Genomic DNA, 17,407 nt, shown 5'->3' with positions numbered 1-17,407 from the left:
TTTAACTTGTCTCACATAGCCTAGATTTAGTGCGTAAAGTTACAAGACTTGGTGGAGTTTTTTGTCAGACACGCCCCTGATCCCTCCCTGATTTCCTTCCATCTCCAGGTGCCTGGATCTCTCTTTTCTCTCGTGGATGGCCATGCTGTGGATGAAGTGGAGAATGGTGCTGGGCTCCCTTTTCACGTGGAGACGGAGGTGGCTTCCCTCTCTCTGGTTCCTCCTGCTCTTAACAGTGGGAACATTAATCGTCTTCTTTCACCAGCAAGATCTGTCTGACACAGTGCAGCAGCAAGGTCCAGGTACAAATATTCTAGTTGTTTGATTTGTCAGAGATATATTGTATTATTGGCTCATAATTATTGTGGAAAATGTATATATTATATAATTATATATCAATACAGGGACATTACTTTTTAAAGTAATGTTAGCATTTTGTGGAATTGGTTTAGACCCTATATGAACATGACCCTAACATAGTACACAGAATGGATGAGCAGACTGTTTGCTAGTACCACTCAAAGTAATGCTGATGAAGCGGTCTTGCTCTCTCTAGACCAAACCTTTCACAAGTGAAGGAGAAGTTGCCATCTATGGAGTAGTGTGGGAATCATGTGTCAACAGCAGTGTGGATGATTATGAATATCATAGCAGTGCGACACTCCACTGAAATAAGAGCTACTTAGCCAGTGCAGCCTCTCCAAATACGTAATGTTCCCTGATTGTCGGATGCTTTCAACTGCTGTGTCAGGTTAGAAAAGGCAATTTGCAATACTACACGTATGCTTGTACAAGAGGATTTATGCAGTGCAGTCATTTTATCAGTTAGCCTTGTTAACTTGCATTGTCTCATTAAGGAAAGGGGCATCTGGACTATTCTTGAATGTTTAAATCTGGACATTCTAATTGTGATTTTGTTTGTCCTAATGCAAAGTATATTTGATTTATTAACTGTGTTGTTTTGGTCATTTGTTTCAAATTGTAATTCCCAATAATCTCAATAGCTCCAGAATACGTTGTTGTACCTCTCCTTCCCTGTATGTGGATGTGTGCTGAGTGTGGGCCACTTCAACCATTGATTGCTGGTGGGAGACTCTCACTATGTGCAATTAGTGAATTGACTGTGTAGTGTGTCGAGCCATCATGACTCATACATTATTTATGTAATATATGTTATAATTTTTGTTTGTACAAAGGCCTTAAAATGAATGTACTTTTAAATCGTGGCAATAAACAAGAAACACAAGAGCAATAACAAAACAAGAGAGAAAAAGTGTGTTGTCCTTCATGAAAGGATGGGCGGTATTGGAAAAAATGAATACCTTGATATCTGTTTATTAAAACGTAGTGCTGGATGTTGGGACTTACACTAGTCTAAATAGTCTGTATTGACAATAGTCATGTTGTTTTTTTAATGTATACAGGCTACTAAAAGCATGCTCATAATGGACATGATTTTGAAATGTATATCCTTTATATAAACAAATTAAAATTATAATAATAATAAATACATGCATACAAAATAGATGCCGATAAACAGGTTATCCGTAAAAAACACGTGTACAGTATTGATAAAAACATGCTGCCAAAATAAATGACAAAATGTAACACTTACGTAGTAATTGGTATCTTATTGTATTGGTCTTGTCATAGTCCATAAAAATAACACAAAGTTCCCTATAGTATAAAGAAAAGTGCCCACGTTACATATTTACCCTCCAAAAGTATTGTTCAATCTATCATTTATAGTAATTATCATGACAGGCCTAGTCTTGTTTCTCATTCGGCCCCCGCATAATAAAAAAGGAACGCTTCCTCTGTTCTTTTTCTTCACCTGTAGCCTGAAAGAGTAAGTCAGAAGCTGGTGCTCATACCTAATAAAATACTTGTAATATATTATATCTGCTTCCCCTTCTTTCTCTGCTCTTTATTTGGCTCAGTATGCCCACTTCATATCCTATGACAAAGATGGCCCCCACAATAGGTGGACAACTGGGGTTAAACTGGGATGATCATCTCTGGTCGCTCTTAGAGGACAGAGAAACAGGAGCTGCTTTCAGACAGGCACAGATGCCTCAAGTGCTAACAGTGAAGATAAATTGTGTGCACACAGCACATTGCACAGTGAAAGTCCACCTTAGTGTCAGGAGCTGCAAATGTTGCCCTTCTTTTATCCATCTTTGTCAAGTCAAATATGATATCAAACAGCAAATGATAACAGTTTCTATTACCATTTTGCATGACAACCCAACTTTTTTGAACTGGGGTTTTGAATTAAAATGAATCAAGAGCCTATTTCTCACACTACTCCATTTCTCAGTCTCCCTGCTGCTTACCAGGAGCTGTGCATATTACTGTGTGCTGCTCAAAGGTAAAATTTGATCTCTCTGCCAGAGGTCCAGTAATCCCTTAAGCCCTGTCTGTTTGCCCAGTCTAATTTAGACGCCTCTTAATGTAATTAAACTGTGCTTGTGACCTTAGCCTTCAGCCTCTATTTCAATGCAAATCCACCCTGTAAAATGGTTTTATTTTCCCCCCAATGTGACGTGTGCAAAGCTTTTACAAAGCCTGTTGTGTGATCACGCAATCCCCATCCTGAAATAAGACTCCCAGTGTCACTGGATTTATACTACTGCATGAATGCACTGCTCAAAGATTTAAATGCTACAGATGTGTTGAAATCATATGGGGTTCAGGAGGAACAAAAAGGCAGAAGAGAGCACAAGGTCTCCTATCTATACTATCTATATCGGCAATATTGTAATGTAAAGGTGTCAGTGCTAGTAGCACTCCTCTGCTCAAGCATGACATGGTCCAAACAGCTACAAAAAAGATTTCCTCCTGGGCAAGTGCAAGGTCATGTGATGTTCCATCCACATAATGCTTCAGGTTATGCCAAGGGGACCCGGCAACATAATCTAGTTGTGTTTCTGCCATCTGATCCGCCTCATCTGTGCCCTGTGTACCTGACCATAATGCCTTTGAACTAACAAATACAGATCAAAAAATTTAAGATTATAAGGGAAATTGTACGATCGCAACGGTAAAGTCTACAAAAAGAGCAGCACTAAAACAATAATCAAATTGAAAAAAAATTATAATTTAAGTAGACCATAATGTAATATTGAAAACAAGGGGAAAGCTCACATTTATCACTGATCCAGTCTGATCACACACTTAAATGTATTATCTTTCGCCCCTTATATGTTGTTATTGAGTCTGTTTGTTTGTCCAACTGCCGTTAACAAACATGCTACAAGCATAGTCAGCAAAGGAGAAATTACTTTTAGTTTCAATTTAGAAGTGTACAGTTAATTTAAGCAAAACAATTGCTACACAGTAAAAAATGAAAGAAACACATTTATTAGTTGTGCTGCCCATAGTTAGCCACTCAGAGGAATGTTAAAGCAGCACTGCGTAAGATTCCTTGTAGCGGGCTCACCACCTGCTCGCCACCCCTGACCTCAGGGTCTGGGGCTTATCCATGGATGTATTATATTATCTGGGCTTATCCCAGTGACTTTGGGCCTTCAAAGGGGGGTACACCGTGAGCGGGGGCCAGCTCGTTGCACGGTAAATATATAATTTTCTTTTATAATCCTTTTTGAAAAATAATAATGTGATCTATTTCAGACTTTTTGAATTGCCACCCAAACCATTTTTTCCCCTGTACGGGACAAAACATTTTTCAAGACTCACAAGTATCTTACTTTAAAACTTTACAATTATCAATTGAAAATGGTGGCTGGGATTTACCCATAAAATGTATTGGTGTGACACAGTATGTAGCTAAATGGGTAAATATTGAATACAATGTGAATCTAGAGGTCCCTGTACTCACAGACAATAAAGGATTGTGTTGTGTGGGAGGAATGGAGAATGTTTAAATCTTAAACTGGTTATCTTATGATTAAAGTGGGCAAGTGGGCGACCTCTGCTCCACACTGAGTTCAGTGACAGACCTGCAGTACTGGCCTGGAGTGAAGCACGACATCCTATACAGTATATTGAGCTTCATTTTTCAACTCTTACAGATGTCTCTGTCTCGTTGGGGAGATTGTGATTGCTATTTGTCCATTGACATGTTCTTTTAACCTTTTTTTACCTTTTAAACTTTCATATTTATGAGATAGAAAGTTAAAACCAAACTTTAGAACATTTTCCGTGGAGAAAACATTTTTTTTGTCATTCTGTAGAATGTTAAGAGGTGAAGTAAACCACATCCATGGAGCCATGTGGCAGATCCTCCAACAGAAAAGTTACAAGTGAAGTTTGTGGAAAAACAAGCCCCTTCACAGTACATTTTCTGGATGAACATTGGGGTTTAAGGAGCATTTTTCAAATACAAGATTGTAGGTGCAGGAAAAATTGCAAAGCTGGACCTAAAAATTTTAAAATAGCACCGATACAGTCAAAGAAAAGTCCACCTGGCAGGTATCGAATCCCTGTGGTGCCATTGTCTTGAATCCCGTAACAGATGACGGGGTCAGAGCGCTCAGAGCAGCAGAGCAGGGCTGGGCCGGCCTGCTGGCCCAGCCCTGTTGACCTCTTCGTAGAACCATGCTGAGCAAGTGGCTTATGAATCACATGGTGCAAACCCAGATTCAGATTTTTTACATGTCTTTGAAAACAATAATCACATATGCTGCCTCATTGATGATCCCTGTCCATGCAGAGTAAATAACACACTTATGGTTGTGATCACAAATACATTTAGTATAGCTACATGCTCTATATGCATTATACCCAACCTCAATGACATGAGCTGCAGTAAAATAACTCTTTGGTGTCAATTATAAACAATAACATTTCAAGGGAAAGATTTTGCATCAGTAGATTTTATTGTAAAAGGCCTTTGACAATACATCAGGCATTTACATTTGCAGACAGTTTTGGCTCATTCCATCAGCTACAGTGCAATTATAAATTAGTTTGTAAATAATAATTTGCAGTTTACATAGAACCATTTGATTATCCAATCTTACACAACGTACATTTAATTAGAGAAATTATTAAATGAAACAGCATTTTTTTTGAAGAAAAATTTGCTCCAATAAATAAAAGTACTCTTTATCCTCTGCTAATCTTTGCAATTGCAAGCTGTGTGATTACCCATTCAAGGATTTTCTGCTTAAAGGAAAGTGTGAAATAAAGCGAGGGAAGCTCTTTTGGTCTAACTGTAACATTAGAATGGATTTCTGAAGTTTTACAGATAGTTCATAGAAAATTGATGAAAAGACCGAAGACAGTCTGGATGTTTTATGCAGAAGTTTAATTCAAATCGTACAGGTCAGGCGGACGTGAACACTCAACACATTGTATTGTCTATTCAAGCCCTGGTGATATTCCACATGAAGGGTTTGTGTACACTCTGTGGTGCATCATACTGAACTACATATTGAAGACAGTGCATAAGTCAGAAGAATATGTAAGACATGTAAATGCTGTATATGTCCTAGCTTGGCCACACAACCTAACACAACTACTAATTGACCCTGTAAAAGTTTGTGAACAAAAACATTTCAGATTGGAGGCGAAAGGAGGAGGAGTTTGTATGTTCTCTCCATGTCTAGGTAGGTTTCCTCCGGATACTCCGGTTTCCCCCTACCATTAAAAACATGTGTATCAATGAGAGTGTTGTGAGAGTGAATGTAGGACAATCGATGAAAATTAGCCCATGGCTAATCCGGCGTGTTTACATTTACATGTGTTTCTTGTATGTTCATCAACATGCCCTCTCCATGTGGATAAAAATGAGACCACAGCGCTTTCTCTGCAGGTGGGAGACTCGAGTCACAATACTTCAGACTTACGTGACTAATGTGCCTCAAAGACTTGACTTTAGGGTGACCAGACGTCCCTGTTTACCCGGGGCCTTCCCAGTTTTGAGCCCTGTCCCAATATATGTATCCAAAACCATTGTCCCAGTTTTATCCAAAACATGTTGCAGCTGTGCTGGTTTTTGACCACTTTTAGATCCGCCAATAGTAAAGTGGGGAATATATTGTTGTTTCTTTGACCAAAAAAGAGAAAATCTGGTTTTAGAATCAGCAGAACCTTAAAAATGCACTCAGTTCTACTGATTGAATTGTCTCAGATTATATACTGACTAAAGTGAGGTGTGAATGAGCCAATGAATGGACCGAGGGCATTAAAATGTACCTTTTTAACCCTGCTTTTTACAGTTTTATTATTACCTGCCATCCTAACCTGAGCGTGTCCCAGTTTTTAATTTGAAAATCTGGTCACTCTACTTGATTTAGGACTTGTCTTTTGTGACTGGAGACTTGACTTTGACTTGAGCCTAATGACTTGGGTTTTACAGGCTAATTTAATTTCTAAAGAACTAAAGTGGGCGTAAATTAATTTGTGTTATACTTACTCTCTTACACTTTCACAACTGCAGTCTTCTTCTCCCTTCAGGGGAGGACGGGGTGAATGTGTGTATCTTTGCATTGATTAAAACAATCATTGTCACCCCGGCCAGGCCATGGCAGAGCCGACCCAGGACACAGGAGCGCTTGCCCCTGCATCGTGCGGGGGCTGCAGTAATGAGCCTGGTCAATAACAGCGATAGCTCATATAAAATGCTAAAATTAAGATATTAGTTAACAAGAACACTGGATGAGACCATTAAGGCAATCTACGCGGTCCAATCTTCACGGCAGTTTTATTTTACGTTGAAAGACCTGGTATTTGCATTGTTCTGCTTATTTTTAGTTATTTTGTTATGTTTTTTTTAGTTTTCATTCGGCGCCATCAAAGCGTTTACCGTGCTGTATATTTCTGACGTGATCTCAGAAAATGAGCAAGAACTACTGTCCTCTAATGCTACACAAAACATGAGCTCGTTAGACCACACTTCTGTGACTCTGGGAAGACGTCCAGGGGCGTTATTTACAAGCAAACTGTGGGGGCACTACCAGGGGGGCCACGAGGAAACTTATATTTTATGTTTTAGTCAGACTTCAATCATTTTATTTTGAGTTCAAGCATAGTCTAGCATTGTTTTTAAAGATTTGGCATAAGAGAACATTGGATTATTAAAGAAAAATATTTAAAAACAATAACTGACTCTTTTGAAGCATTAAAGTCCATTTAAGAATAAACTGTATATCGATTTAATACAAGGCCATAGATAATACCAAGTCAACAATGTAAAATGCACTTAAACAGAAAAGCAGTCTTTGAACCAAATCCCCCCTGTCATATTTAAATTAAATATACACTAATAATTATAATAATTAGCATATTGACTATGTGAATTGTATTTACACATTTACAAAGTTGTCCGTATTTTATTGGTGTCAGGCTCAAAACATAAAGTCCTACTACTACAGTGTAAATGGATTCACAAGAGCTGATTGATTGTTCTTGTTTATTTCCTTTTATTAGTTAAATGCTCCGTGTAGCGCTGAACATAAAGACTTTAGGAAGATTAGGCCAAACTCGCACGCATGATGACTTGAGGGGATTTGCACTAAAACAGTGACTCGACTTGTCTTACTCGACCCTCGTGACCTGGGGACTTGGACTCACTTGTGACTTGGACATTATGACTTGGACATTATGACTTAAGACTTACTTGTGACTTGGACATTATGACTTGAGACTTACTTGTGACTTGGACATTATGACTTGAGACTTACTTGTGACTTGGACATTATGACTTAAGACTTACTTGTGACTTGGACATTATGACTTGAGACTTACTGGTGACTTGGACATTATGACTTGAGACTTACTGGTGACTTGGACATTATGACTTGGACATTATGACTTGAGACTTACTTGTGACTTGGACATTATGACTTGAGACTTACTTGTGACTTGGACATTATGACTTAAGACTTACTTGACTTGGACATTATGACTTGAGACTTACTTGTGACTTGGACTTTATGACTTAAGACTTACTTGTGACTTGGACATTATGACTTGAGACTTACTTGTGACTTGGACATTATGACTTAAGACTCACTTGTGACTTGGACATTATGACTTGAGACTTACTTGTGACTTGGACATTATGACTTGAGACTCACTTGTGACTTGGACATTATGACTTGGACATTATGACTTGAGACTTACTTGTGACTTGGACATTATGACTTGAGACTTACTTGTGACTTGGACATTATGACTTGAGACTTACTTGAGACTTGGACATTATGACTTGAGACTTACTTGTGACTTGGACATTATGACTTGAGACTTACTTGTGACTTGGACATTATGACTTGGACATTATGACTTAAGACTTACTTGTGACTTGGACATTATGACTTGAGACTTACTTGTGACTTGGACATTATGACTTGGACATCATGACTTAAGACTTACTTGTGACTTGGACATTATGACTTAAGACTTACTTGTGACTTGGACATTATGACTTAAGACTCACTTGTGACTTGGACATTATGACTTGGACATTATGACTTAAGACTTACTTGTGACTTGGACATTATAACTTGGACATTATGACTTAAGACTTACTTATGACTTGGACATTATGACTTAAGACTTACTTGTGACTTGGACATTATGACTTAAGACTCACTTGTGACTTGGACATTATGACTTGGACATTATGACTTAAGACTTACTTGTGACTTGGACATTATGACTTGAACATTATGACTTGGACATTATGACTTAAGACTTACTTGTGACTTGGACATTATGACTTAAGACTTACTTGTGACTTGGACATCATGACTTGAACATTATGACTTGGACATTGTGACTTAAGACTTACTTGTGACTTGGACATTATGACTTAAGACTTGTGACTTGGACATTATGACTTGAGACTTACTTGTGACTTGGACATTATGACTTAAGACTCACTTGTGACTTGGGCATTATGACTTGAGACTTACTTGTGACTTGGACATTATGACTTGGACTCACTTGTGACTTGGACATTATGACTTGGACATTATGACTTAAGACTTACTTGTGACTTGGACATTATGACTTAAGACTTACTTGTGACTTGGACATTATGACTTAAGACTTACTTGTGACTTGGACATTATGACTTGAGACTTACTGGTGACTTGGACATTATGACTTAAGACTTACTTGTGACTTGGACATTATGACTTGAGACTTACTGGTGACTTGGACATTATGACTTAAGACTTACTTGTGACTTGGACATTATGACTTGAGACTTACTTGTGACTTGGACATTATGACTTGAGACTTACTTGTGACTTGGACATTATGACTTGAGACTTACTTGTGACTTGGACATTATGACTTAAGACTTACTTGTGACTTGGACATTATGACTTGAGACTTACTGGTGACTTGGACATTATGACTTGAGACTTACTGGTGACTTGGACATTATGACTTGGACATTATGACTTGAGACTTACTTGTGACTTGGACATTATGACTTGAGACTTACTTGTGACTTGGACATTATGACTTAAGACTTACTTGACTTGGACATTATGACTTGAGACTTACTTGTGACTTGGACTTTATGACTTAAGACTTACTTGTGACTTGGACATTATGACTTGAGACTTACTTGTGACTTGGACATTATGACTTAAGACTCACTTGTGACTTGGACATTATGACTTGGACATTATGACTTGAGACGTACTTGTGACTTGGACATTATGACTTGAGACTCACTTGTGACTTGGACATTATGACTTGGACATTATGACTTGAGACTTACTTGTGACTTGGACATTATGACTTGAGACTTACTTGTGACTTGGACATTATGACTTGAGACTTACTTGAGACTTGGACATTATGACTTGAGACTTACTTGTGACTTGGACATTATGACTTGAGACTTACTTGTGACTTGGACATTATGACTTGGACATTATGACTTAAGACTTACTTGTGACTTGGACATTATGACTTGAGACTTACTTGTGACTTGGACATTATGACTTGGACATTATGACTTAAGACTTACTTGTGACTTGGACATTATGACTTAAGACTTACTTGTGACTTGGACATTATGACTTAAGACTCACTTGTGACTTGGACATTATGACTTGGACATTATGACTTAAGACTTACTTGTGACTTGGACATTATGACTTAAGACTCACTTGTGACTTGGACATTATGACTTGGACATTATGACTTAAGACTTACTTGTGACTTGGACATTATGACTTGAACATTATGACTTGGACATTATGACTTAAGACTTACTTGTGACTTGGACATTATGACTTAAGACTTACTTGTGACTTGGACATTATGACTTGAACATTATGACTTGGACATTATGACTTAAGACTTACTTGTGACTTGGACATTATGACTTAAGACTTGTGACTTGGACATTATGACTTGAGACTTACTTGTGACTTGGACATTATGACTTAAGACTCACTTGTGACTTGGACATTATGACTTGAGACTTACTTGTGACTTGGACATTATGACTTGGACTCACCTGTGACTTGGACATTATGACTTGGACATTATGACTTAAGACTTACTTGTGACTTGGACATTATGACTTAAGACTTACTTGTGACTTGGACATTATGACTTAAGACTTACTTGTGACTTGGACATTATGACTTGAGACTTACTGGTGACTTGGACATTATGACTTAAGACTTACTTGTGACTTGGACATTATGACTTGAGACTTACTTGTGACTTGGACATTATGACTTGAGACTTACTTGTGACTTGGACATTATGACTTAAGACTTACTTGTGACTTGGACATTATGACTTGAGACTTACTGGTGACTTGGACATTATGACTTGAGACTTACTGGTGACTTGGACATTATGACTTGGACATTATGACTTGAGACTTACTTGTGACTTGGACATTATGACTTAAGACTTACTTGACTTGGACATTATGACTTGAGACTTACTTGTGACTTGGACTTTATGACTTAAGACTTACTTGTGACTTGGACATTATGACTTGAGACTTACTTGTGACTTGGACATTATGACTTAATACTCACTTGTGACTTGGACATTATGACTTGGACATTATGACTTGAGACTTACTTGTGACTTGGACATTATGACTTGAGACTCACTTGTGACTTGGACATTATGACTTGGACATTATGACTTGAGACTTACTTGTGACTTGGACATTATGACTTGAGACTTACTTGTGACTTGGACATTATGACTTGAGACTCACTTGTGACTTGGACATTATGACTTGGACATTATGACTTGAGACTTACTTGTGACTTGGACATTATGACTTGAGACTTACTTGTGACTTGGACATTATGACTTGAGACTTACTTGAGACTTGGACATTATGACTTGAGACTTACTTGTGACTTGGACATTATGACTTGAGACTTACTTGTGACTTGGACATTATGACTTGAGACTTACTTGTGACTTGGACATTATGACTTGAGACTTACTTGTGACTTGGACATTATGACTTAAGACTTACTTGTGACTTGGACATACTTACACTTACTCCTACCTCTGTTTGCTTTATCCCAGATGACGAAACTTACTCTGGGCTCAGAGACTGGTGAAAAGTGCTTATAAACTCATTGTGGGGAATATTTAGCACGCTGAGAATGAATTAGGTCAGGGATACATGTGGACTGCTGTAAAGAGTGTAAAATGCACTGGTTCTTTTTTCACGTTTCAATACAGTAAAAATCCGGAACAGCAACTTTAAAAGAGCGAAGAAAGACAAAATCTAACTGCAGCCAGTATTCAATCTGAAGTTCTTGACGTTATAATGTTAACATGTTGTTCATTTGTCAATTCTAACTTTTAGTTGTGTTTAGATTCATTAGAGAGAAAGATTTTGCAGATTTTCAAAACCAGCTTGTTATCACTCACTTCACTTCAAGCATACCTCCCAGTCTCCAACGTACACTACCACGCAAGGCACGCAGCCAGTATGATTTATATCTGACAAGTGTGATATGATCCATGCAGAAGTGACTGGTCCTCTGAAATCATCAAATATAACTTGAATGACGTAACTAGCCATTCCTTTTTGTGTGGGCCATTGTGAGAAGAATATTGTGGGGTAGATTTCATCCTCACAGACGGGACTCTGTGGTCTATTATCAAATCGAGCTTGAGCCTATTCCAGTTTGCAAGTGCGACTGCTGAATAGATATCATTGTGCACAGGAGTGGCTTCCATCTCGGTAATCCCTCTATAAAGTGCAGCCCTCCTAAAGAAGATGAAAGAAGAGGCCCATTCACTGTCTGTGTATGTGCGTGTGTGCGTGTGTGTCTATGTGAGTGTGTCTGTGTGAGTGTGTGTGTGTGTGTGTGTGTGTGTGTGTGTGCGTGTGGGAGTGTGTGCGTGCGATTGCAAACAGTGACCTGAGCCAGCCACTCCTTTGCCCTCCTCCCTGTCAGAAAAGAACAAAAGATTAAGGCCTCCTGCTATACCCCGTGATAACAAGCTGTCAACTTCTAAAATGTAATGCGCTGACTGTGGGAGGAAGCGCTGGTGTCAGTGGAGTGGCCCAGCTGATGCTATCTCCGCAGCGCTGATGGAGAGTGTCTCGGCCCGCTTGGCAGATACACAAAAGCTCTGTGTCTGCTCTCAAACAGGAGATGAGCTGGGGAAGCCGTATCACAAAGAAAAAAAAAACGTCTGCATATAGAGTCACACATGGGCAGTAAGTGCTTGGAAATAACATCATCTATAGTTGTGTTTTTGCCATCTGCTCCATGTGCACTTGATCATGCCGTCTTGGCTAGTTTTGTGATTGTGGTTTGCAAAGAACACCTTGCTACATTTTATGATTTGAGATTATTAGAGACAGATAAGCAATTTGACCTCCCTTAAAGATACTGCAAGCTGCATCACAAACATTTCCAGTGCAGTTCATTTCATTTGAGGATTTATTTCATACAATTCTAACAAGAGTATTTACCTGTCCAGGTTGCATGTATTTATGATGATTCATGTTTACCCAATGTATATATGTATTCATATTATTTCAATTAGAACACTGTAAACATTACAAACATTGTTTTCTAAAATCCGTGCAATGTATATGAAAATAAGTTTGTTATCTTAAGTTCGGGAGCAGGACCACGCCCCTTCCTGCGGATACACTACTTAATCATCCAGATCACACGGCGGGAGGCGGGAGCCTCGCTCGAAAACACACTCGTTCCCGACCTTTCTATGGATCAACTCGACATCGTTCCTTTCAATGCATCGGCCCAGCACAGGCGAGCCACACCGGGCCATCCTCCACTGGTGTCCCACTAGGACCGGTCCGGTCCCATCAGCTGTTCTCACAGGCTCAGCTCTCGCTCACGGCCAGGCTCCCGTCAGCAGACCGGCGTCCCACCTCGCATCACTTCTGCTAGTCCGGTATTGAGATCACCGTGCGTCCTGCGCCCTCCTCCCAGCGCTCCGGTCTTTCCAGCGCCCGCGTCATCCCAGCGCTCATCCCGCGGCCTCGCTCGTTAAACGCCCACTGCACGCGCTCGTCATTTCTCTCTACATTGACCATCCGCGTGGACGGCGGCAGGTCTCCAGACCACGGCACCGTCATCAAGTCATGATGTTTTAAACTTCTTTTGCGCTCACAATTCCCGTTAACTCTCGTTCCACTGCGGAGCGCGCTTTGCCCCGCCCACTTTCGCGGGCAGGAGCGGCTCCTCCAGGTAAAGTATCCTCACCCTCGTCTCCTTCCTCCTCTGTCGTTTCCTTCCTCCTCCGTTGTCTCCTTCCTCCTGCACCGAGCTGCCCATCACTCAAGCCTTGGAGCCAGACTCTCACCTCTTTAAAGAAATTAATTCACCTTACTCGCTCACCCCTCCCGCATGGCTCAAAATAACAAAATACATACAACGTATGTATATTTCATACAATTGCTTGGTGCTTGCTTCATACAATGGCTTGGTGTGCCAGGTTCCAGCATTTCATCCCGTTACCGCGTTTCGTCCTGACTCAAAGTTGCCAGCTTATAGCTTCGGTTACAGTCTTTACCAGGTTCTAACGTTTCCATCCTTGGGCACCGCGTTGCCACGTTCCCGCATTTTATCCTCGTGCACCACGTTCCCGCATTTTATCCTCGGGCGTTCCGGCATTTTATCCTCGGGCGTTCTGGCATTTTATCCTCGTGCACCGCGTTGCCACGTTCCGGCATTTTATCCTCGGGCGTTCTGGCATTTTATCCTCTGGCACCGCGATGCCACGTTCCGGCATTTTATCCTCGGGCGTTCCGGCATTTTATCCTCGGGCGTTCTGGCATTTTATCCTCTGGCACCGCGATGCCACGTTCTGGCATTTTATCCTCAGGCACCGCGTTGCCATGTTCCGGCATTTTATCCTCTGGCACCGCGTCGTCGCGTTCCGGCATTTTATCCTCGGGCACCGCGTTGCCACGTTCCCGCATTTTATCCTCAGGCGTTCCGGCATTTTATCCTAGGGCGCACCGCGTTGCCACGTTCCCGCATTTTATCCTCGGGCGTTCCGGCATTTTATCCTCGGGCGTTCTGGCATTTTATCCTCGTGCACCGCGTTGCCACGTTCCGGCATTTTATCCTCGGGCGTTCTGGCATTTTATCCTCTGGCACCGCGTCGTCGCGTTCCGGCATTTTATCCTCGGGCACCGCGTTGCCACGTTCCCGCATTTTATCCTCAGGCGTTCCGGCATTTTATCCTAGGGCGCACCGCGTTGCCACGTTCCGGCATTTCATCCTCGGGCACCGCGTTGCCACGTTCCGGCATTTCATCCTCGGGCACCGCGTTGCCACGTTCCGGCATTTCATCCTCGGGCACCGCGTTGCCACGTTCCGGCATTTCATCCTCGGGCACCGCGTTGCCACGTTCCGGCATTTCATCCTCGGGCACCGCGTTGCCACGTTCCGGCATTTCATCCTCGGGCACCGCGTTGCCACATTCCGGCATTTCATCCTCGGGCACCGCGTTGCCACGTTCCGGCATTTCATCCTCGGGCACCGCGTTGCCACGTTCCGGCGTTTCATCCTCGGGCACCGCGTCGCTAGGTTCCGGCGTTTTATCCTCTGGCTTTACGTCGCCAGGTTCCAGCATTTCATCTCTGGCTTTACGTTGCCAGGTTCCAGCGTTTCATCTCTGGCTTTACGTCGCCAGGTTCTAGCGTTTCATCTCTGGCTAGCATTTCATCTCTGGCTTTACATCGCCAGGTTCTAGCGTTTCATCTCTGGCTTTACGTCGCCAGGTTCTAGCGTTTTATCCTCTGGCTTTACGTCGCCAGGGTCCAGCCTCATTCCTTCCATTCCTTTTCCTCCCGTCCTGTACCCTCGCTCTCGCTCACCCGGGCTCTCTTTCTCCCCCTTCCTCCTTCTCCCTCCCTCTCGCCGGGTTCATGCCAGGCCCCGCTCTTATCCAGCCAAAGGTTGCAATTTTCTCTTCCTGGATCACTAGGCCTCACTTTTTCTCATTTATTTCTAAATTAAACCAAATCCGAACAAGTATGTCTCTTCTTCATGCCCCCTCTTTCATGCTCGCTCTCTACCCCCTCATGCTCTCTCCCCCAGGCACCGGGATGCCAGATCTCCTCCTCGTCCTCCCCCTAACCATGAACTCTACCTTTACTAAATATCTCCCCCTCAGGCACCGGGATGCCAGATCTCCTTTTCGCCCTTCCCCCTAACAATGAACAATACCTTTTACTAAACCTCTCTACCTCATGCCCTCTCTTATGCTCCCCCTGACACCGGGATGCCAGGTCTTTCTATTCCCTCCATTTTCAAACCCCTCCCCCTCGGCACCGGGATGCCAGATCTCCCCCCCCCCCCCCCTCTGTCTCTCATGCTCTCCTGACACCGGGTTGCCAGGTCTTAGTTCCCCCATTTCTAACCCCCCCCCCTCGGCACTGGGATGCCGGGTCGCGACTTTCTTTCCCCCCTTCTCCCCTAGGCACCGGGATGCCAGGTCTACTTTCTTTCCCCCTTCGGCACCGGGATGCCAGGTCTACTTTCTTTCCCCCCTTCTCTCCTCGGCACCGGGATGCCAGGTCTACTTTCTTTCCCCCCTCGGCACCAGGATGCCAGGTCGACTGTCTTTCCCCCTCTTCTCCCCTCGGCACCGGGATGCCAGGCCTACTTTATTTCCTTCCCCCCTCGGCACCGGGATGCCAGGTCTACTTTATTTCCCCCCTCGGCACCGGGATGCAAGGTCTACTTTATTTCCCCCCTCGGCACCGGGATGCCAGGTCAACATTCTTCCCCCCACCTCTAACGGAATGCCATGTCGCCTCCTTCCGTGAGGTTCATGCAGCCTCTTCGCTCTTCCCTCATGCCGCCTCTTCCCTCATGCCGCCTCTTCCCTCATGCCGCCTCTTCCCTCATGCCGCCTCTTCCCCCTTCGGGCACCGGGAGGGCCGCCTCTTCCCCCTTCGGGCACCGGGAGGGCCGCCTCTTCCCCCTTCGGGCACCGGGAGGCTGGTCCGCCATGTTTTGGAGTCCTCCAAACAGCAGCTGGTTATACCAACTTTACCACGCAGATCATTCCCTTGGGACAAGCCCTGTATCTCCCACCTCCCGACCCTAACGTCTTCGGTTCATCACTCCAAAGTGTCGTCATTCTCATCCAGTCCATCAAGTTGCTGCTGCACTTTGATACACCGTTCTATCAGCCGGTGTGGGGGTTCTTTAAGACCAATGCTATAAGGATTGCCGTCTTCCTGTCGGGCCATTCATGTTCATGGCCGTCCAGTCCGATGACCCTGTATCATCAACAAATACATTCAGAACATTTACTACCGAGGTGGAACATCATCGACCCCAGTTCCTCCAACCTCAGCTACCACGTTTCACACATAAGCTCCGCTTCAGGTGCTTCAGTCCTCCTAGACCATCCAGCTCCGTTAACGTTCCTTCCATCATGGCTTCGTGCTACCCTCACCACGTTTTAACATTAACTAATTACTTCCCATTCACCTTCGACTACCAGTCACATTGCAAGTACTCAAACCTACCCGAGTGGCATCGACATCTCTTCAGGCGCGATCCCCTGCTCAGAGGCCGTCTTGTCCACAATAGTTCTCCTCACCCCGGCATCAAGGACCGCCAACCAACGCTTAAGTCTTCCCCTAAAACAGCAGGACTACTGTGGTAACATGATCTATTCCGAGCCCCTTTGCAATCCGTCCAGACCTTGTGCACTGGTCGTCAAGTGGCACTTCCCAGCAGGACTCAGGATCTGGTTCATCCTTTACTTAAAGTCTGGTCCCCACATTTCCTACCAAACTTTTCCCACATTGGCGCTGCCACATCTGCCTCCAGTTAAGGAGTCGTTGACCGCCTCATTATATCGTGGAGCACTGGTTCTCCATGACTTTCCAGGTCTACACACGCCATTACCTCCTTGTCTTCCATTCTGCCAATCCGCACTGCCTCGTTAAGCTTCTTTTGGGGGTATCGAGGCC

The 17,407-nt window shown here is 42.8% G+C and overlaps 1 protein-coding gene across 2 annotated transcripts in view; it reads left to right on the top strand.

The window, feature by feature from the left end:
• The window catches only part of LOC140381517 (carbohydrate sulfotransferase 8-like), a 144,858-nt gene that overhangs the window by 30,606 nt on the left and 96,845 nt on the right, over positions 1-17,407 (top strand). For both annotated transcript variants that reach the window (XM_072465586.1, XM_072465585.1), the window contains exon 2: positions 109-302. In XM_072465586.1, coding sequence (XP_072321687.1) covers positions 137-302 — 166 coding nt within the window. In that variant the 5' untranslated portion in view covers positions 109-136. The remainder of the gene's footprint in view (positions 1-108; positions 303-17,407) is intronic.

The sequence above is a fragment of the Eucyclogobius newberryi genome, unplaced genomic scaffold (genome assembly GCF_026437365.1).
Source record: "Eucyclogobius newberryi isolate DKJ021-1_F unplaced genomic scaffold, fEucNew1.0.hap1 SCAF_5, whole genome shotgun sequence".
In the NCBI taxonomy this organism is placed as follows: Eukaryota; Metazoa; Chordata; class Actinopteri; order Gobiiformes; family Gobiidae; genus Eucyclogobius; species Eucyclogobius newberryi.
Note: the sequence above shows the minus strand (reverse complement) of the source record. Positions and strands in the feature narration are given on the sequence as shown.